The sequence below is a fragment of the Dreissena polymorpha genome, chromosome 1 (assembly GCF_020536995.1).
Source record: "Dreissena polymorpha isolate Duluth1 chromosome 1, UMN_Dpol_1.0, whole genome shotgun sequence".
In the NCBI taxonomy this organism is placed as follows: domain Eukaryota; kingdom Metazoa; phylum Mollusca; class Bivalvia; order Myida; family Dreissenidae; genus Dreissena; species Dreissena polymorpha.
In genome coordinates this window covers 198,190,135-198,211,935 of record NC_068355.1, presented here as the reverse complement: position 1 = coordinate 198,211,935, position 21,801 = coordinate 198,190,135, and the positions used below count along the sequence as shown (strand labels likewise).

Sequence of the window (21,801 nt, the reverse complement as noted above, 5' to 3'; positions counted from 1 at the left end):
TATATTTTACTCTTCATTGGATCACATAAGTTCATAGGAATTTGGTCGAAGTTTTATCGCCATTTCATTCCGATCTTTTTTATATATATTTCAGTGACGTTTTGTGGTTGCTTAACCATTGCAAATTTATTACAAACGTAGACGCGGCACCAAAAAGTTCCATCGGATATGGATTTTGCGTTTTCACGTTAGAGGTATTAATTCATACATTACTCTCCGTTGCATGCCTATTGATTATCATATTCAAATATAAATGCACAATTTCATTAACGTATTGTCATACTCTTGAAACAGTGTACATGCTATAATCATTTGGTTCTTTTTTATCAGTTTTTTCCTCATGTAACTGTCGTGGAGAAAAACATCCAAGATACCTTTTCAGAAAACGGGTAAGTTGTAATTGTCATAAATAAGGTAGCTTTTCTGCATTTAATTTCAATGCACTGATATACTAAGCTTATTCAAAATGTGCGTTAATGCTTACAAAAACTGACTTTAACAGCAGAAAAGCTTTGTAAACGGCGTAGTATTCGAACTCGGTCTTGCCACCGAAACCTATGTGTGACGGTGTTGTGGAATTGGTTTTGATGCGTCTTTTACTTGCCCAAAGTCAAGAGCTACTTCGAATTCTATGAGCTCCGAACGAAATAGATAAACTCTATATGAGAAATTCGTAAAGACCAAAGTATCGCAATGATCCGGTTGCATTACGAACAGGCACTTAGTACAGTACAATGCCTAGCAATGGCAACTGTATATTGCATAAGCGCTTGGCATTCAAAATACCAATTATATTGAAAGCTATCTGTGTTCCCTTATTTATATAACCACTTTATATTTTGGATAAGAGCCGAAATATTTTGAATCGATCAACGATAAAAGTCGAGGTTCGATTGTAAAGAAAAAATATGTGTTATTCGCTTATTCACAATTTCTCCTGACAAACGGTACCATACACAATGTGAAACTTTCCCTTTCTTTGATTTCATACAAATTTCACAAAACATGGGAAATTGATTGCTTACTTAAACTGTCAATAATAACGACATTTACAGGAACCACCCTTTGGTAAAGCTCGTAGCTAACGAAAAGCTGAAATCAGCTTTTAAGAAGAACAAAAGGTATTTCGTATTATATTTTTTAATTGAGTATTGATTTTTTTCATGAACTATTCCAGTCAGCCATAACATAATCATTGGGCCGTTTACAATGGATTTAGAAAGTGAAAAATAAACATAATCTTGCATATGACCGATTTTGTAAAGGTTAAAAATTAGTATGTTGAAAGATATACATCTAAGGTCGTGCTCGATCGAGACTGCCATCAACATTTGTTAAAAAACTAAACTTAAACTTATAAAAATTAAAACCAATACAATTTCTATATTAAATTACAGACTACCGGTAGTTTCATCGTATACAGAATCCGTCCTCGTCAAGGAAGCGTGTTCAGTGATCATGCAAGAGGTATAGAGTATGGTATTTGATTATTTTTTGTAACAAGTATTATCTTACAATAATATATATACGTTTTCAAAACATGATTTTATTTATAAGAGTGCGTAACATTTTGTTCATTTTGTGCACAACCACATTTTATTCACGAAAGTATAAACTTGCGCTGTGTTTGTGTAAATTTTATTCGTCAAATGTAAATATTTTAAATGTTAATGGGAAGAACAAAGTCTTAAAATGTACAATATCTCCATATAACATGCCTGTTAGACTGTCAATAGACATAGAATCCCGTTTTATTTTTTACGCGGTTTTTAAAGGCGAGTCCGAACAATTTAAATAGTAAAGGCAAAAATTTAAAGTTATATAATTAATTGAAAAAAGTATATCGGTTTCGAATGTCATACAATAATTATTTTCTTCTTTGGTGTCAAAGTAAACTACATATTCGTACAGAAAATATTTCACAGTACATGTATGTAAAATTTGTTAAATATTCTCATAATCGTTTGTTTCAAATCATAAAACTGCAGGCGATCGGATGTAGTTATAAAGAGGCCACAGAGGCTCTGCTACGAACGGTGGCCAAAAGTATTTTCACCGCATATAGCCTGGCAACAACTCACCGTATGTATTGTCCATATCATTAATACTACAATGATCAGTTTTGTAAAAAAAATATAGCAGTCATATTAGGTTTTTCTTTTCGTATAAATGTCATAGAAATTTTATTCGGATTTACGTTTTACAAAATGGTTTAAAGAGATATCTGTAACGTGTTTTAGCATAACCAAGCCATTAATACAATTACTAGTCACAGGCAATTTATGATTAGTGAAAGTTTATCGTATCATCGAAATAAAACAATTACTTATAAGTGTCTTCGTAGCCTTTGAGACTTTAAAAGTTTGACTTGTTATGTAACTTGATGTGTTTTTTGTTCATTTTCACAAATATTTTGGGTTTTTTAATGCAGGCTCGAGCATAAAAGAATATTGGTCAAGCGCCTTAGCGGATAGACGTAAGTAAAACACGGAACATAAATTTTACAGATGAAATTGTAGGTGCTCATGAAATTTCATGTAAGAAATTTTTCTGGATAGTAGATGTATATTCATGTTAAAAAGCAAGTTTTCTTGTAGCTTATGTCACAATTTTCATGGTACTCAAAAACTGTATGAGAATCCTAGTCAATATGTCGTACCAGATTGGATTTTGTTGCAAAGGTAAAGCCTGGTGAACACAAAGACGCTAACATCCTGCAGAAAAGTTCAACATGGCTGACAACACCGTACGGTCGGAAGATGTGTAAGGACAAAAGTGGGATCGTTGCATTACAGATACCGGTTTACTGTTAACTGTTGAGTTATCGATCCGGACAGAACTTAAGTGTGCACCACTGCAGTATGATGACATTTAAGTTTTATAAACTTTCATGCAATAGTTACTGTCACACAGCTCCGGACATTGAAAGTGGAAGGACGGAGAACCACACAGAAACAATATCGGCGAATGATGATGTATATTTGTTTTAAGTTTCGTGAAATAGGTACTGTGAAACAGCTCCGGACGTACAACCTTCATGAATTTCAATCTATTAAGGGGCAATAAATTAATTACGCGTGCACCGCAGTATGATTGAACACATTCATATTAAGTTTAATGAAATTTAATAAATAATTATTGATAAACACCTCCGGACATCGCCAAAATAATATTCCTTCACTGTCTTAGAGGGGTAAAAAGCCATCATAATGGAAGTGTCATTTTGTCTACTTACAAGAGTTGGTGCATTCGGATTAAATGCGTATTCTACATGCAATAATAAATGCATGCAAAAATAAATATCTTTCTTGCAACAAGCGTAAATCTACGGCAAATCTTTGCAAAACATTTGCAAACGTATGTGCGTGTGTATAGTGACGCAATCATACGTTTTTCCATAGATAATTTGTTTCTTAATGACAATATGTTTGTATTTGATTAATAAAATACCTGGATATTATATGAATATGTCAGTTTCTGTTCCGAATCGCCACCCTGCTTCTTTCTAGCAGCACCATGTACCTTTTAGGATCCAAGATCTTACCCTGTATTATACATACGTACGTGGTCCTTTATTCATGGCAGGTGATGAATTGCCAAAACAGAACGGCACAAAACGAAACAAAATACAAAAAGAGTACAATAAAGCCGGTGTCACCGCTTTGGAACGGTCAATGTTAACTACTGGGCAGGTTTAACAGGTTAATGAGCGCTAAAACTCATACGTGAATCAGGAATATTCATTATACATACAAGTGTAAAATATAGTACTCTTACATTGTATTATATTTATGGCTATATGGTTGATAAGAGCGCCTATGTCTTTTGACTAAATCTCGTACATATTTCAGTATTTATGGCTATATGGCGAATAAGAGCGACTATGTCTTTTGAATAAATGCTTATAATGGGATAAGAGCGCCTTTGTCTTTTCATTAAATCTCGTTCTAATTTCCGTATTTATTGCCTATATGGATAATAAAAGAGACTATTTGTTTTAACAAAATGTCGTTCATATTTCCGTATTAATGCTTATCAAGGGAAAAGAGCGCCTATGCATATTTACTAAATCTCGTTCATATTTCCGTATTAATGGCTATATGGCGAATAAGAGCGCCTATGTGGTTTGCCTAAAACTCGTTCACAATTTTGTATAAATGCTTATAATGGCATAAGAGCGCCTTTGTCTTTATACAAAATCTCATTCACATTTTCGTATAAATGCTTAAACATAGATAATTGGGGTTATTTACTGTGGCCATAGTCGACTTTCAGTAATGAACGATGGTGTCATTTTAAGAGTCATTAACTGTTGCAATAGTCGACTTGGAGTAATGAACGATGGTTCCATTTTAAGATTCATTTACTGTGGCCATAGTCGACTTCCAGTAATGAACGATGGTGTTTTTTTAAGAGTCATTTACTGTGGCCATAGTCGACTTGCAGTAATGAACGATGGTTTTATTTTAAGAGTCATTTACTGTGGCCATAGTCGACTTGCAGTAATGAACAGTGGTGTCATTTTAAGAGTCATTTACTGTGGCCATAGTCGACTTCAAGTAATGAACGGTGGTTTCATTTTAAGAGTCATTTACTGTGGCCATAGTCGACTTGCAGTAATGAACGATGGTGTCATTTTAAGAGTCATTTACTGTGGCCATAGTCGACTTGCAGTAATGAGCAGTAGTGACATTTTAAGAGTCATTTACTGTGGCCATAGTCGACTGCCAGTTATGAACGGTGGTGTCATTTTAAGATTCATTTACTGTGACCATAGTCGAATTGAATTAATGAACGATGGTGTCATTTGAAGAGTCATTTGCTGTGGCCATAGTCGACTTGCAGTAATGAACGATGGTCTTATTTTAAAAGTCATATACTGTGGCCATAGTCGACTTCCAGTTATAATCGATGGTGTCATTTTAAGTGTCATTTACTGTGGCCATAGTCGACTTTCAGTAATGAACGATGGTGTTATTTTAAGCGTAATTTACTGTGGCCATAGTCGACTTTTAGTATTGAACGATGGTGTCATTTTAAGAGTCATTTACTGTGGCCATAGTCGACTTTCAGTAATGAACGATGGTGTCATTTTAAGAGTCATTTACTGTGGCCATAGTCGACATTTAGTAATGAAGGATGGTGTCATTTTAAGAGTCATTTACTGTGGCCATAGTCGACTTTCAGTAATAAACGATGGCGTCATTTTAAGAGTCATTTACTGTGGCCATAGTCGACTTGTAATAATAAACGATGGGTGTCATTTAAAGAGTCATTTACTGTGGCCATAGTCGACTTTTAGTAATGAACGATGGTGTCATTTTAATAGTCATTTACTGAGGCCATAGTCGACTTTGAGTAATGAACGATGGTGTTATTTTAAGTCATTTACTGTGGCCATAGTTGACCTCCAGTAATGAACGATGGTGTCATTTTAAGAGTCATTTACTGTGGCCATAGTCGACTTTCAGTAATGAACGATGGTGTCATTTTAAGAGTCATTTACTGTGGCCATAGTCGACTTGTAGTAATGAACGATGGGTGTCATTTTAAGAGTCATTTACTGTGGCCATAGTCGATTTGTAGTAATTAACGATGGCTGTCATTTTAAGAGACATTTACTGTGGCCATAGTCGACTTTTAGTAATGAACGATGGTGTCATTTTAAGAGTCATTTACTGTGGCCATAGTCGACTTTGAGTAATGAACGATGGTGTTATTTTAAGAGTCATATACTGTGGCCATAGTTGACTTGCAGTAATGAACGATGGTGTCATTTTAAGAGTCATTTACTGTGGCCATAGTCGACTTATAGTAATGAACGATGGTGTCATTTTAATAGTCATTTACTGAGGCCATAGTCGACTTTAAGTAATGAACGATGGTGTTATTTTAAGTCATTTACTGTGGCCATAGTTGACCTCCAGTAATGAACGATGGTGTCATTTTAAGAGTCATTTACTGTGGCCATAGTCGACTTTCAGTAATGAACGATGGTGTCATTTTAAGAGTCATTTACTGTGGCCATAGTCGACTTGTAGTAATGAACGATGGGTGTCATTTTAAGAGTCATTTACTGTGGCCATAGTCGATTTGTAGTAATTAACGATGGGTGTCATTTTAAGAGACATTTACTGTGGCCATAGTCGACTTTTAGTAATGAACGATGGTGTCATTTTAAGAGTCATTTACTGTGGCCATAGTCGACTTTGAGTAATGAACGATGGTGTTATTTTAAGAGTCATATACTGTGGCCATAGTTGACTTGCAGTAATGAACGATGGTGTCATTTTAAGAGTCATTTACTGTGGCCATAGTCGACTTATAGTAATGAACGATGGTGTCATTTTAAGAGTCATTTACTGTGGCCATAGTCGACTTGGTGTAATGAACGATGGGTGTCATTTTAAGAGTCATTTACTGTGGCCATAGTCGATTTGTAGTAATTAACGATTGGTGTCATTTTAAGAGTCATTTACTGTGGCCATAGTCGACTTTTAGTAATGAACGATGGTGTCATTTTAAGAGTCATTTACTGTGGCCATAGTCGACTTTGAGTAATGAACGATGGTGTTATTTTAAGAGTTATATACTGTGGCCATAGTTGACTTGCAGTAATGAACGATGGTGTCATTTTAAGAGTCATTTACTGTGGCCATATTCGACTTGCAGTAATGAACGATGGTCTCATTTTAAGAGTCATTTACTGTGGCCATAGTCGATTTGTAGTAATTAACGATTGGTGTCATTTTAAGAGTCATTTACTGTGGCCATAGTCGACTTTTAGTAATGAACGATGGTGTCATTTTAAGAGTCATTTACTGTGGCCATAGTCGACTTTGAGTAATGAACGATGGTGTTATTTTAAGAGTTATATACTGTGGCCATAGTTGACTTGCAGTAATGAACGATGGTGTCATTTTAAGAGTCATTTACTGTGGCCATATTCGACTTGCAGTAATGAACGATGGTCTCATTTTAAGAGCCATTTACTGAGGCCATAGTCGACTTTCAGAAATGAAGGATGGTGCGATTTTCAGTGTTATTTACTGTGGCCATATTCGACTTTTAGTAAAGACTATAGACTATCTATAGTCAAGAACAATAATTCGATTTTAAAATAATCTTTAGTGGTAACGGATGAGGTGTGCTAACGAATGCAATTTGAAATATTATTTTCTCACGCCGTGGCTAGACTTCTAGAAGGAAAGAACTGAAAAAATAGACTTTTTGTTTTAAATGTATTAGTCCGTCGGTACCGTACATATTACGAACAAACGTATTCGCTTTTAAATGTAACTTAAATCTTTTGAACATCATGCACAAACTATTTAGCGATGAACTGTTTTGCTGAATAAAAAAAAATGTTGCGTAATTTGGTGTTTCAGTGCCTTTTTGCAGACAATGGAAAAGAGACATTTCAGACAATGGAAAAGAGACGTTCCCGTAACGTCAGTGACAGTTCGTTTATCTTTCCTTCTCTTTCCGGTCAATGATCTACCAAGAGCATTCATTGGTCAGACAAATGTAACTCGTGGTATTCCGGACATTTCCGCCTAGTTCGCTATAATGTGCAGCACGGAAAAAGTCGGAATCTTACGGCTTCATGTCAAATTGTAGTTTGCAACAACGAATTTGATTGGTGAAAACCGGAACCATTTCAGGCTGAAACTTGGCGTGCCAGAAACTTAACAAAACATAAACAATCATCATGCCTCAGCCGCGGAGGTCCCCGCCACGGCACAAAATAAGAAGGTTTGACTACACTGTCTCATCTCATTACCAAGAGAAACCTTGCAGACCCACAAGCGAAACGTTTCCAATTTATGACACATATTTTCGCGATTACGCCAGACATAGAAAAAGAAAGTTACCCGAAAGTTAGATGCATACAAATGTCTCTCTCAGTTTCAATCAGAATTTAACAGTTGCACATTATGCTTATTGTTTATTTGACTGAACAATTGTATTTAATTTGTTTAGACATGAATGCAGTATCAGACTGCGCTAACTTTATATCCAGTGTATTGTTTTTCCCAGATGAGCATACAATGATAAAAGGAAGTCAATTCTACTATAGTTGATTTGTTTGGCTAGATTGAACTTTACCGATACGCAGTTGTTTACCACTATCGACAAAGCGGGGGTTTGGGGGCGGTAGCCCCCGATACTAAGGAAATATATAGGATAAAAAGGATTATAAGGTGTTGCGTTAGGTGTTAAGGGTTAGGGTACGCTGTTTGATGTTAAGTGTTGCATACCAGTAAAGTTCAATAGTCCCATTTGTTTTGACATTAATGCAGTAGCGCTTCCGTTAGTGGACGTCTGGCCAAAAATAATGCCCAAAAACAGCAGTCACATGTCAGTTTTACAAATTGAGGAAGTCACTTGGCTGTCCGATTATCCCCATGTATACTGTTTTCTAATACACGGGACTTACATATCACAAAGTAAATCTGGTCATCACTCAGTTTACTCCACACTTAATCAACATGAAAGAGGTATCAACATGAAAGAGGTATCAGAGTATCAAATAATAAAGTAACCTTACATGTAGGCTGGCACGGATGCACCATGAGAAACTCTCGGGTTACTTTCCAGTCCCCAAACTGATCTGTTCCGTGTCCAATCGGTAATGAGAATACGTATAAGGGCATTGTTAACTGGCCACCATCATTTTTAACTGAAGTAAGTCATGAAATAAGCGTTAAACGCAGATTGATTAACAAGGAATGACAGTTTTAAAATTTACGTAATATCCAACTGTAACTAAACAGTACATTATAGAGCATCATCATAACACGGTAAACAATAACGTTAAACAATAATTGTTCATTATGAAAAGTTAAGTGCAAATGGTGAGCAATTAATAACTTATGTCGAGAAAGTTGTGAAAACAATACCCGGCCCATTACAAATTTTATGCTGTAATTTTATTTCAGTACAAGAATAATTCATCATGTCCATTTATAGAACTGAATTACAAGTGTTTCAATAAGAACAAGAAATTGTTGCTGACAGAGTCAAGTTCCATGCATGGAAAGCTTGCGTATTGAAACAGACCATGTGCTGTATAAACTTAAGACAGACATGCAACTCGGTACATGTAGTATTTTAGGATGAAAAAAACCCCATCTGAATTAATACTCACAATGATTGAAGTATTGACTCATTGAAATTATAGAAAAAATACTTTTAATTTACAAATAATAAATTAAATTGAAGTCACTCAATGACTTGTTGTTATAACCAACTATGAACAGTGTTCGCGTCACTTGATTTATGAAGGGAATTATTCACCTACAATTTATTCACTTTGCATATGCGCTTGCTTAAACTGGCGGACTTATGTGTTTAAAACATTCTTAATCACATTAGCGTCAATGCTGGTCATATTTTGGTTTTGAACATTGAAATTGTAATTTTACTGGATTAAAGGGTAATGTATAGTGTTGGAAGATGTATTTATCCAGCGATCAGCACATACGTAGGGTAATCTGAACTAAAACATAATTTAAATAAAATTGAGACTTCCAACTTTATCATCTGGGACGACCAAAATTTAAGGCTTGGAAGTCAGGACTAACTTAAACAACTATCCAAAGCTAGTGGAAGTGCTGATGCAGTATCATACTTTGCTATTACTTGCAGGGCCCTCAATCCATTTTAGGAGAAGCGGGTCGCTACCCATAGCAGGGGGAATTTTCGCGGCGTTTCCCTTTTTGGGGGATTTTTAACTTACTCTCAAATTATTACATTTGTACATGTTTGCACTATTATCATTGCTTATTTCATAATTTAGTATGTTTGACAAGATTAAATTAAAATAGAATTGAGATATAGTAATCATGAGACATCTATCTATAAAAAATTTTTTTTTTTTTTTTTTTAGGGGGAATTTTTCCCCCAAAAAGGGGAAAAACGTATACTTTTCAGGGGGGGGGGGAATGCAGCCGTGGATTTGACAGATCGAGGGCCCTGACTTGTAAGCCATGTTAAGTGTTTTCCACAGATTAGCATACTATGATAAAAGGAAGTCAATTTCATACTAGGCAAATTTTTACTGGAATGTAGATCCTGTAAAATAGGAACAAATACAGGAACTCATCTTTTTTTACAGGACCAAGCATAATATCTTGAGAGCAAATCAGTTTTCAAACAAACAAAACTAGCCAAAACTTGTAGCGTCTGAGAGTGTATGTCAGATAGGAGTCTGTTCAAGACAGCTTAAACCTACAACCAGCATTTTTCATGCAAATATGACAATTATCATATTGTTATTAATTACCATTGACATTTTTAAACACATAAAGTTATAAATATCTCTTAATAATAAGATTATGTTGTAAAATGACTACCGGTATGCATTTTGACCATCCTGACCAGAAAGTCTGAGATAATAATGCTGCAATAACATGGACTTACCTTGGAAAATTCTGTCTGCAACAAGTACACATTAGGTACATCACTATTTTTGTAACAAAAAAAACTTACAGAGGGGTAAACAAACAAAGACCTGTCCTGTAAAATGGAGGGACAGGCCGGACCTTACACTATTTTATAGGACATGTCCATTTGTCCATGCATTTTTGGCGGAGACTGTAAAGGCGTCAGAGTTGATTATAAAAAAAGGCATTTTTATGTGAGGTTAAATGTAATTAAAAAAAGAGCAATAAAAAGCTAGAAAAGGTGGTAGTTGGGGAAACTTACAGCGCACTAAATGCAAACTTATGGAAACTTTTAAATACTACAAACATACTCATTTAAATTGTAAGTGTTTTTGTTGAGTTTTTGATGTCTTTAACAGAATTAAACGAATATATTTAATACATTTACCTTTCAATGTCTTTAATTTTACTTCCATGCTAATTCAGAATATGCTTATTAATTTGTAAATACACAGATCCTTTTACAAAGAAAACCATGTATGTCTTTCTCCATTTCCAACAAGAATGGTGTACAATATTTTTACTATGCGAGTATTCTGAACTCCAAATGACAAGCACTCATTTTCCTTGCATACTACATTCACTGTGTAAATTTCTAATATAAATATGTGTTGTTTGTTTCTTATACTGAAACATATTCTCCGTTGTTTATGGATACACGGGATTCATGAATCCATACTAATAATATGATGTCCGTTTTTGATGCAATTGTTGTTTTGTCATTTTGGATTCTTAGATTCTTTTCTCCATTATTTGCTATTGAATAATGACATTAACGAAACGTGTGCAAAGCAACATAAAATCATTTATGTCTGACCACATTTGCAAACCAATAGTTAAGTAGGATGTTGGCAACTTGTTGAGACCTGCGGGGAATTCCCGTTTCTGGTAAACAATATCGTTTCATTTGTTGACTGGTACAATATTTACAAACATACGGGGTTTTAACTGATGGATATAAAAAACATTTGGGGGGAAAATGGATGGCTTGGAGAAAAGTCTGTGACAGAGGGGAAAACTATGTATAAAAAGAGGGACAGATTTGATGTTTAGCTGGTCTCAAAGAAGGAAACAATAACCTGCTATAGAATAACCCCTGACATGGATTAAATCTGCTATTTAAATTAAAAAACTTCATAAGAAGTGTAAATGTATGGAGTAAATCAAGCAAAGTCAGATCTTAACAGTCAATGAATGTATTTTTTTCTGAAATCTAGGTTAACAATTTTGGTCTAGAGGCAATTAAGAGTCTTCAAGCCTATATGGGAAGTCTACTTGAGTCAAAACAAAAATTACTGCACTGCATACATTTTATTACTGCACTACAATGTTGAAAACAATTATGTAAAAGGAAATTGTTAAAGAAAGAATATAAATTCAATCATTTAACTAGAAATGGCGCATATCCCCATGCCGCAACTTTTGACCCAGGGGTCAGATCAAAATTCCAAATAGTGCACTGTCGCACATATAATTATAGCTACCATGTGTTAAAGTTTCAAGATTATAGTGCTAATAGTGTAGGAGGAGATAGTGGCTGCGACGGATAGTCAGGCGGCGGAGATAATTACATAATCCTCCTCTCCAATTTGGAGCGTGGGGATAATAAATAATGCTTTATTCATGATGATTAGTCAAAATTGCATAAGTTGCTTAACATAAAACATGTTAATACTTGACATAATGTTCTATTTAATTATTTTATAATTACCTACAAGTTGTCACACATACCACATTTTGCAACAGTAAACCATTTTTTATTTTTACAATTTGTTGGTAAAGAATTGAATCTGTCGCTGTTTTACACAAGACACTCTCGAGTTTGTGCAATTACAGGTAAGTGCTTTGCCTTATTAACGTGAACTTGATATTCCAAAAGTCATAACGTAAATAAAAAACTCATCAATTTTCATTAAAAGCATGTCGCGAGTGTGATGTTTGTTATTAATTTACCTTGAAAATAAGAAAAAAAAATTAGCATACATGTTTGTAGATAAGTAACATTTTGCTCATGGCTGCCAAACATTGTTGTTTTAATGCTTTGTGCACAGAATACATACAAGTGTTCTCAGATTATGTATGGACCCAACACAAAATTCAGGGGCCATGGGTTAGTGAACCCTTGCTTATTTCTTTCCGTTCATACACAATTCATGACTTCCATTATTAAAGTACCATCTGTTTTTCCATCCCAAGATCCAGGTCTTATTCACCAGGCAAGATTCAGTCGAGGTCGTTCGAAAGAAAAAGGTCAAGGTCACGGGAGAGACGAAGTTCCCGTTCTCCGCAAAGAAAAAGGTAATCTTATATTAAATACCTATGGCTCTAGGTATATGGCTGAGCCGGAAGAAAGTTTTTACAACTTTTATTTTAAAACTAACTGACAGATTGGTCAATATTTATACAGAGCTGAAGATAAAATATTACTTTTTAAATTTTTTTTTCAGAAAATGAAAGGTTTTTTTAAATTTATTTAATTGACCAAAACTAGTTTAAACATGATATTCACATTCACATTTATGTACTTACTTCACACTTTTTATGCCCCCGATTGAGGGCATATAGTGATCGGACTGTCTGTCCGTTCGTATGTCCGTCTGTTCGTCACACTTTGCGTTAAGGTTTTGAAAAATGCTCATAACTTCTATGTCCCTTGAGATATAACCTTCATATTTGGTATGCATGTGTATATGGACAAGGCCTTTCCATACGCCTAAAAATGTTGACCCCTGTGACCTTGAACTTAGGGTCCGTGTTTTGGTTTCGAAATCTGCATTTAGGTTTCGAAAAATGCTCATATTTTCTATCAAAGCGTTTATAGGGGGCATACATCATCCTATGGTGACAGCTGTTGTTGTTATAGAAATCATATGCAGAAAGCACACTTAAAACTGAAGTTATGAAAAAATCACATTTACAAATCTTCACTACCTATAGTGCTGATTGTCATGGCGATACAAACTAAACAGTGATTAAGTGTTATCATTAAATGCTTTTATGCTGTCCGTGGCATTTACAGAATAGTGTTCACCATATTGTGGCTATTGAATAGTGGAATGTTTTAAGTTGGCTGTCTTTCTGTGATAGTGTTCACAGTATTGTGGCTATTGAATAGTGGAATGTTTTAAGTAGGCTGTCTTTCTCTGATCATATTCTTATCATTTATTTGTCTTTAAAGGTCTGAAGATGTGAAGTACAGATCCCCACCACCCAGTTCCCACATTCCTAGGCCTCATTTTGAAGATAAGGGCTTTCCGGTAAAGCGCCCTGCGGACTCGTCCGGTAAAAGACCAGTACATCGGTCACGGTCACCGAGTCCTTCTCCAGTAAAAAAGTAGGTGCATCAGTTTACTTATGGAAATTATAAACAAGTATGGATGATAATATATTATTATTGTTGTTTAATTTATATCATCAAATGTTAGTTATCTAAATAATCAGTTCAACACAGCAAGCACAAGCTCTTTATTTTACACATTGGCGTTTGTTTTTCATCATGTGTTTTGTTGAAATGTATACAGATTGGTTACTTGCCTCAAATAATAAGCATTTTTCTAGAAATCTTGGCTAAATGCATTTGCCTAAAGTGTTGTCTCACATAAGCCTGTGCAATCATCACAGGCTAATCAGGGACAACACTTTGCTGTCACAGTATTTTCAATATAAAGGAAGCCTCCTCGTAGCGGAAATATACTGTGAAACCATTTATTTTCGTCAGCACGAAATTTCGTCCTTTTTAAAAAAAATGACTATTTCGTCAGTACTTAAATTCGTCCATTTCTGGTTTTGAAAAAAAAGCGTCCGATTTGTTTGTAATGTTTGTAATACATGTAATACGCGGTTGCGAAAAAATCATGCTGGGGAAAGAGGGGTGACACTTGGTAGTCACTTGCAGGAGGTGGGCCTTGTTTGGCATATGCCAATTAACAAGTCTGTTATTTCAGGTTATAGTAACTGTCCCTTATTATTTTATGTCATTTACACGTTTTTTGTTATGATTAGCGGATAAGTGGGACTGAATAACCGTTTACGAGTGTTTTAAACAACGAAGCCAATTGCCAATTAGTCATTTTCCATTACAATCACGGACAACCAAACACAAATCAATATGTTCTTTATTAATTTGTAATAAAAGCGCAGAATATATTTCAGTCAGGTGTTGATCACACATCTTTATATTTTAATTTCGTTTAATAGTATTGTCTTTAATCCGGATTCGCCGCGTGTTGGCTGTATAATGTGCAACACCCCTGAAAAACACAATACACACAATGGGTAATAAAGTTGTTAACAATTAGCGCTAATCAACACTATTATACCTAAACGAAGTCGACGCATTCGATACAGCCTTATTGCATTCGCGTTTTACAGGAAATCTCAGTTGTCAGTACACTGTATAATGTACACCCCTTTGTGTCTAAACCGGATTTAACTAGAGTGTGAATAGTCGACTATTTCATGTTCTTTGTATCAATACCATCCGGGTTTCTGTACTATAAGTATACCAGTCTACAAACAAGGTGCGCGCTTCCGCATATGGGTATTCGGATGTTCACACAATTGACCTACGGTTTAGCGTTCATGCCGTCGAACGCATTTATCAATAAAACTCGTTTTTTTTTCACTATTTCTTTACTTGCAAAAAATACTAGTGGCTTATAACTTACCTTGCAATCTTATTTTCTCGCATTTTGCGAGTGTGCGAGTGTTAATTTCGAGCCCTGTGCATATGTGTGGATTACGCTGGATTTAAATGCCTCATGCCAACGGTAATTCAGTCTTATTTGTTTCAAATATGGGACATGATTGTTCGTTAGGATCTTGAATTCGCCCATCTGTCGAAGGATGAAAAAGACGAAAATTAATGTCTGACGAATAATAATGGTTTCACAGTAGTTTAGGTGGAATTTGTCTTCTCAAATTGGCCTGTGTGGACTGCAGGCTGGGACTACAATAATGCACAAGCATTAAGTCCTGTGTGGACTGCAGGCTGGGACTACAATAATGCACAAGCATTAAGTCCTGTGAACTGCAGGCTGGGACTACAATAATGCACAAGCATTAAGTTCTGTGTGGACTGCAGGCTGGGACTACAATAATGCACAAGCATTAAGTCCTGTGTGGACTGCAGGCTGGGACTACAATAATGCATTAAGTCCTGTTTTCCAAGAGGGAAGCTCATTTATCTGGCAATCTGAGGAGGCATGTTTCAAAACATTAAAGATAACAATTGCAAGGGCTTGCGGGCTCATGGAGGCATGTTTCAATACTTTAAAGATAACAATTGCAAGGGCTTGCGGGCTCATGGAGGCATGTTTCAAAACTTTAAAGATAACAATTGCAAGGGCTTGCCAGCTCATGGAGGCATGTTTCAAAACTTTAAAGATAACAATCGCAAGGGCTTGCAGGCTCATGGAGGCATGTTTCAAAACTTTAAAGATAACAATCGCAAGGGCTTGCAGGCTCATGGAGGCATGTTTCAAAACTTTAAAGATAACAACTGCAAGGGCTTACAGGCTCATGGAAGCATGTTTCAAAACTTTAAAGATAACAATTGTAAGGGCTTGCAGGCTCATGGAGGCATGTTTCAAAACTTTAAAGATAACAATTGCAAGGGCTTGCGGGCTCATGGAGGCATGTTTCAAAACTTTAAAGATAACAATTGCAAGGGCTTGCGGGCTCATGGAGGCATGTTTCAAAACTTTAAAGATAACAATTGCAAGGGCTTGCAGGCTCATGGAGGCATGTTTCAAAACTTTAAAGATAACAATTGTAAGGGCTTGCACTTTGCAGGCTCATGGAGGCATGTTTCAAAACTTTGAAGATAACAATTGCAAGGGCTTGCGGGCTCATGGAGGCATGTTTCAAAACTTTAAAGATAACAATTGCAAGGGCTTGCGGGCTCATGGAGGCATGTTTCAAAACTTTAAAGATAACAATTGCAAGGGCTTGCGGGCTCATGGACTCACGCTAATTACAATCACTGAACACCACAAGGAATAGTTGAATTTTCTTTGTTATCAACAATATTGTCTGCTTTTATACATGCATATGTTCCAAAGTAAAAAACAATCTCCAATATGCAGCTCAAGGGTAATAACGGATACAAAAATTAAGTATGCCTAACTTATATGAGGACATTGACATGAGTACGAGTGTAGTAATATATGGTATAACCATTTTCACATCTCTAGGTCAAAGGCAGACAGGGCCCCGAGTCCCTATGGTAAACGTCCTGCCCAGCGTTCCCCTTCCCCTCATGGCGGGAAGCAGCGATTCCCTAATCGCCCGGAACCTTCGTCCTCCAAGGCCCCGCTTTTCCCGGCTGCCAAAAAGCAAGCGGAAATCGACTACGTCACTATTGTCAACAAAGGATCAAAGATGGAGCTTTTGTCGAAACGCTTTGAGACCCCAGATCAAAGATTATCACATGGATTTGATTTTGAAGAGAATATCACCATTGGAATTCATCGTGGACCGAGTCATATTCAGCTGGACGATGGGGAAGATGTACCGGTCAACTACCATTTCAACACGAAAACTTTCCGCATGCTGTTTCCGAAGAAAGTTTACGACAAGACTCTGTTTGATCGAGATGAGATCAAAGCCTTCCGCCATGATGATATTCTTGACGAAGAAGCCTACGTTGAGAAGAGGACGATATCCGTGAAGCCTGTGGACAAACCCAAGTCCGGGAAGTCACATGACCTTGACTATAAAGTGTCCGTGGGGAGAGATGAATACGGGGACAGGCGGATGGTCAAGGATTCAAGGGGTCATGGTTCAAGGTCAGAATGAATGATATATCATGTATTTAGAATTGTAGATGCTAAAGGTCAATGAAACCATTGATAAAAGCAGTGGTACTGAGCATATCTTAGTAAGATTCAGTTCAGACTCATTTATTACGCACACTTTTTCATAAGGTCATTTCAAAGTTTTTAGATTATCATTGTTGGTAATAAAAATAATGACAAATTGTATTACAAAACTCTGAATTTAAATGCTTCAGGTATTGACAATACGGACATTTAGTGGTATTTTACATTGCTATAAATGCAAAATCAAACCACTGATTTTTGTGTTTCAAAGTTTACAGATGTAAAGATAACATAAGCTTATTGTTTGTATTGTAAAGTTTATAGATTTTAAAATAATTTAGATAAAAAAAATTGCTATTGTTGATGATTTTGTAAAAATACCTGGGCTTAATGGAAATGCGATAAGTGTCGTCCAATATTAACCTGTGCAGACTGTCGTCCAATATTAACCCGTGCAGACTGCTACACTGGATTGTTTTTTAGAAGAGATCTCCTTTTATGACAATTTCCAAAAAAGCCTATTTCCACATAGGCACATGCATTTGGCCTGTTTTTTTCTGAGGCACGGCTCTGATGGTTCTACAATCTGTTTCAGGTCCGACATGTATGATGATGTTCCAGTGACAGTGAGGTAGGTGGACTGCACAGAATGGTTAACATATTCTTTGTTTTGAATTTGTTGAAAGTTCAATTGAATGCTGTTATTTTCTATTGGCCACTTTAAGATACATGTATAATTTAATTTACCCAGGCCGTTTTTGCTCTATTTTGGGAAAATGCCACACTGGCATTTTTGGAATTTTGCATAATGAAAATTTTTATTTTGGGAAAAAATAATAACAAAAATGGCTCAATTGGGGAAAATAATCACATCTAAAAATGTGTTTATAATTTTATATTTCAAAGAAGCTGTTGACTTGTAAAATAGTGACCATTGACTATTTTATAGATCTACTATAATATTAAAATGTTACAAAAAGTAATTTGTACATCTCTATTTGTGACATTTGACGATTTGTACATTACCATACCTATGAGAATAAAATAATACAAATATTTATATTAAATTTGGCATGCAGAGCAATATATAACTCAAGTACATAGTGTACTTCCAAAATATCTAAATTCTTAAAGACCATTTACTCATTGAATCAGTGACCAAATCAATATAGAATCATTGTTTATCAAGTTAGAAAACATTTGAAACAATGCATGACACTTAGGTTTTGTTCATTTGGTTATTTGGAAAGCAGTGTCAATGTTTTGTGAACCCAGCCAGTGCGTTAACATATTCAAAATTAAGTGTGCGTTTTCAAATAAGAGTGTGACAATAATAAATAGAAAAAAAAACGGAAAACAAGTGTCGAATGATACACTCTAGAGTAGAAAGAGCTTTTGTAAAACAGTTTTAAAGTGAAAAGAAACACATACGAATATAACAATGCTGTTGTTCATTGTTGACTAGAACATCCACGAATTTCAGAATGCTAACGTTTTACTTCTACATAACTCTCTCCTTTCAAAATCAACGTTCAAAATGGTGGCAACATTGATCAATAATTTGTGCTCAAAAAAGGATCAAACAAACACCTCAAATAATAAAAATAACTTTTTATTTGTAAATTCTTGTTAACTTCAGATTGGATCCAAAGCCTGATCCACGCTATGAAAAACTTTACAAAGAACAAAAACGTTACGAGGACACATCTATGCTTCATGACGATGTACAGAGAAATCCAAACGACCTCCGCTACAATCTGATGCGCCGCAAGAGTGAGGGGGACAGGGGAGATAAGCAGGGCCTGGATGCTAGGTACCGATTCGTTTTTTTGTTTGTTCAAATTTGGGTCCGGTAGGGGAACCCATTCCCAATCGAAAAAGTACATATATTTCCCAAATGGGGCCTACAAATAACCAAATGAAGGTTTCCATAGAAGATTATTTTTGAATAATTTTAAATATGCCATTCATCCCAAATCCAGCTCTTTAAGTTGAACCTTAGAAAATATAATATTGAAATTTATTTAATTATCAAGATATAAGTATTTGTAAGCATAAAATCGACAGCATTAATTTCCCAATTTTAGTCAAAAGGAGGCAATATTTCCCAATCCAAAGGGACCTGGCCTCATTCCCAAAATATTGAGAGAAAAACAACACTGCTTTTGGTGTTACTTAGTGATCCAATAGATATTCAAATGTAAAAATAACATAGTTACTTTTAACAATTTTGGTGAAATTATACCATCACCTGAATCGGGTAGGATGTTTGGAGTAAATATATATCCAACATTTGAATATCAGGTGAAAAACTGGGTTCTCCTTTACATTTCAATGTCAATTGAATAGATGGGTTCTACTTTACATTTCAATGTCAGCTGAATAACTGGGTTCTACAACATTACATTTCAATGTCAGCTGAATAGCTGGGTTCTACATTACATTTCAATGTCAGCTGAATAGCTGGGTTCAGCATAACATTTCAATGTCAGCTGAATAGCTGGGTTCTACTTTACATTTCAATGTCATCTGAATAGATGGGTTCTACATTACATTTCAATGTCAGCTGAATAGCTGGGTTCTACATTACATTTCAATGTCATCTGAATAGCTGGGTTCAGCATTACATTTCAATGTCAGCTGAATAGCTGGGTTCTACATTACATTTCAATGTCAGCTGAATAGCTGGGTTCTACATTACATTTCAATGTCATCTGAATAGATGGATTCTACTTTACATTTCAATGTCAATTGAATAAATGGGTTCTACTTTACATTTCAATGTCAGCTGAAAAGATGGGTTCTACTTTACATTTCAATGTCAGCTGAATAGACGGGTTCTACTTTACATTTCAATGTCAGCTGAATAACTGGGTTTTACATTACATTTCAATGTCAGCTGAATAACTGGGTTCTACTTTACAGTTCAATGTCAGCTGAATAGATGGGTTCTACATTACATTTTAATGTTAGCTATATAGCTAGGCTCTATGGTTAATAAGGTATATGATAATGAAGCAAAACCAAAATGTATGGGATTGTTATGGGTTTCAGTTAATGATTCGAAACTAAACGTATCCCAAAGTTCTGAGTGCCAATCTTTGAATGTCTCTATGTTTGTGAGAGTTCCCAACAACTTTGAGATTTCCTGTATTTGACAAACAAATATCGCTTGAATGTGTGAGTTTGATGTTACTTCTGTCAATAAAGGCCAATAAGCAATCAAATCTATCCCTCAAAATTGTGAGATCTGTCTTATATTTTGCATTTTAATTTAGTTGTATTGCTTACATAAGGTCTCATGTCCCTGGCGAAAAGAATTTGATAAGAAGTAAATTGTTTGTGTCTTAAAGTTTATAACATTGAGACTCTTGAGTCAGTTTCTGCAGTGCTTGTTGTCTTAAGCAAAAGACTGGAGTGCGCTTTCAGAGTGAGGTTTGAACCATGGACCTCTGGATCATGAGATGGAACCATGTCTTGTTAAAGGTCGAGATGGTTTAAGGTGTTGTTTTTTTTTTAACCCTTACAATGCTGGAATTGAATTTTGAAGGCTTTTGCAAACAGTTTGGATCCAGATGAGACGCCACAGAACGTGGCGTCTCATCTGGATCCAAACTGTTTGCTATTCTGATAGTATTCTTTGAAAAAATTTGTAGAAAATGCTAATTTTAGAAATTCAGCAGACAACATTTTAGCAGATGACAAATTACCCAGCATGCAAAGGGTTAATGATACTAATCCTTGTTGAATCTATGACTGGCCTGTTTTGTTGTAGGAGCCGTATAGATGCAAGGCGACACGATGACCTTGTCTCTGATAGGCATCGCAGCTCCAGGAGTCTCTCTCCAGGTAGGACACTTATATATAGTAAAGGCATTGCAGCTCCAGGAGTCTGTCTCCAGGTAGGACACATATATATAGTAAAGGCATTGCAGCTCCAGGAGTCTCTCTCCAGGTAGGACACTTATATATAGTAAAGGCATCGCAGCTCCAGGAGTCTTTCTCCAGGTAGGACACTTATATATAGTCATTCATTTGAGTCGTGGTCTAGGAAACGGTGCTAAAAGCATGTGGACAATGTGTTGTCCCAGATTTGCCTGCTCAGTCTGCACTGGCGTATTATGGATGACAATTTCTGCTTGTATGGTATAAGGGAAGTCTCTTTCAGCAAAAATGTATTTATGCAACCCCTTATTTTCTTACACAAAATATTTACTGCCTTTAACCCTTTCAGTGCGGGAACCGAATTTTAAAGGCCTTTGCAAACAGTTTGGATCCAGATGAGACGCCACAGAACGTGGCGTCTCATCAGGATCCAAACTGTTTGTATTCTTTGAAAAAAATCGAAGTAATGCTTATTTTAGAAATTCAGCAGAAGACATTTTAGCAGACGACAAATTTCCCAGCATGCAAAGGGTTAATCAGTACTAGCACTATTAGGACAATATATATTCAGTGATCAAAGTCTGATTTATGTCCATAGTATTTAGTAGTATTTACTGTTTTATGCATTTTCTTGAACATCAATATTG

The 21,801-nt window shown here is 35.7% G+C and overlaps 2 protein-coding genes across 5 annotated transcripts in view; one reads left to right on the top strand and one right to left on the bottom strand.

Moving 5' to 3' along the window:
* The window catches only part of LOC127864525 (clathrin light chain A-like), a 40,918-nt gene extending 33,432 nt beyond the window's left edge, over positions 1-7,486 (bottom strand). For 2 of the 3 annotated variants that reach the window (XM_052404185.1, XM_052404186.1), the window contains exon 1: positions 7,457-7,486. The gene's annotated coding sequence lies outside the window, so the exon portion shown is untranslated. The remainder of the gene's footprint in view (positions 1-7,456) is intronic. The other variant, XM_052404184.1, reaches the window with a different exon arrangement.
* Positions 7,487-7,572: 86 nt separating this feature from the next.
* The window catches only part of LOC127864523 (uncharacterized), a 38,212-nt gene continuing 23,983 nt past the window's right edge, over positions 7,573-21,801 (top strand). The window contains exons 1-7 of one of the 2 annotated variants that reach the window (XM_052404181.1): positions 7,573-7,755; positions 12,645-12,746; positions 13,627-13,782; positions 16,643-17,236; positions 17,865-17,900; positions 18,909-19,082; positions 21,045-21,118. In XM_052404181.1, coding sequence (XP_052260141.1) covers positions 7,712-7,755; positions 12,645-12,746; positions 13,627-13,782; positions 16,643-17,236; positions 17,865-17,900; positions 18,909-19,082; positions 21,045-21,118 — 1,180 coding nt within the window. In that variant the 5' untranslated portion in view covers positions 7,573-7,711. The remainder of the gene's footprint in view (positions 7,756-12,644; positions 12,747-13,626; positions 13,783-16,642; positions 17,237-17,864; positions 17,901-18,908; positions 19,083-21,044; positions 21,119-21,801) is intronic. The other variant, XM_052404182.1, reaches the window with a different exon arrangement.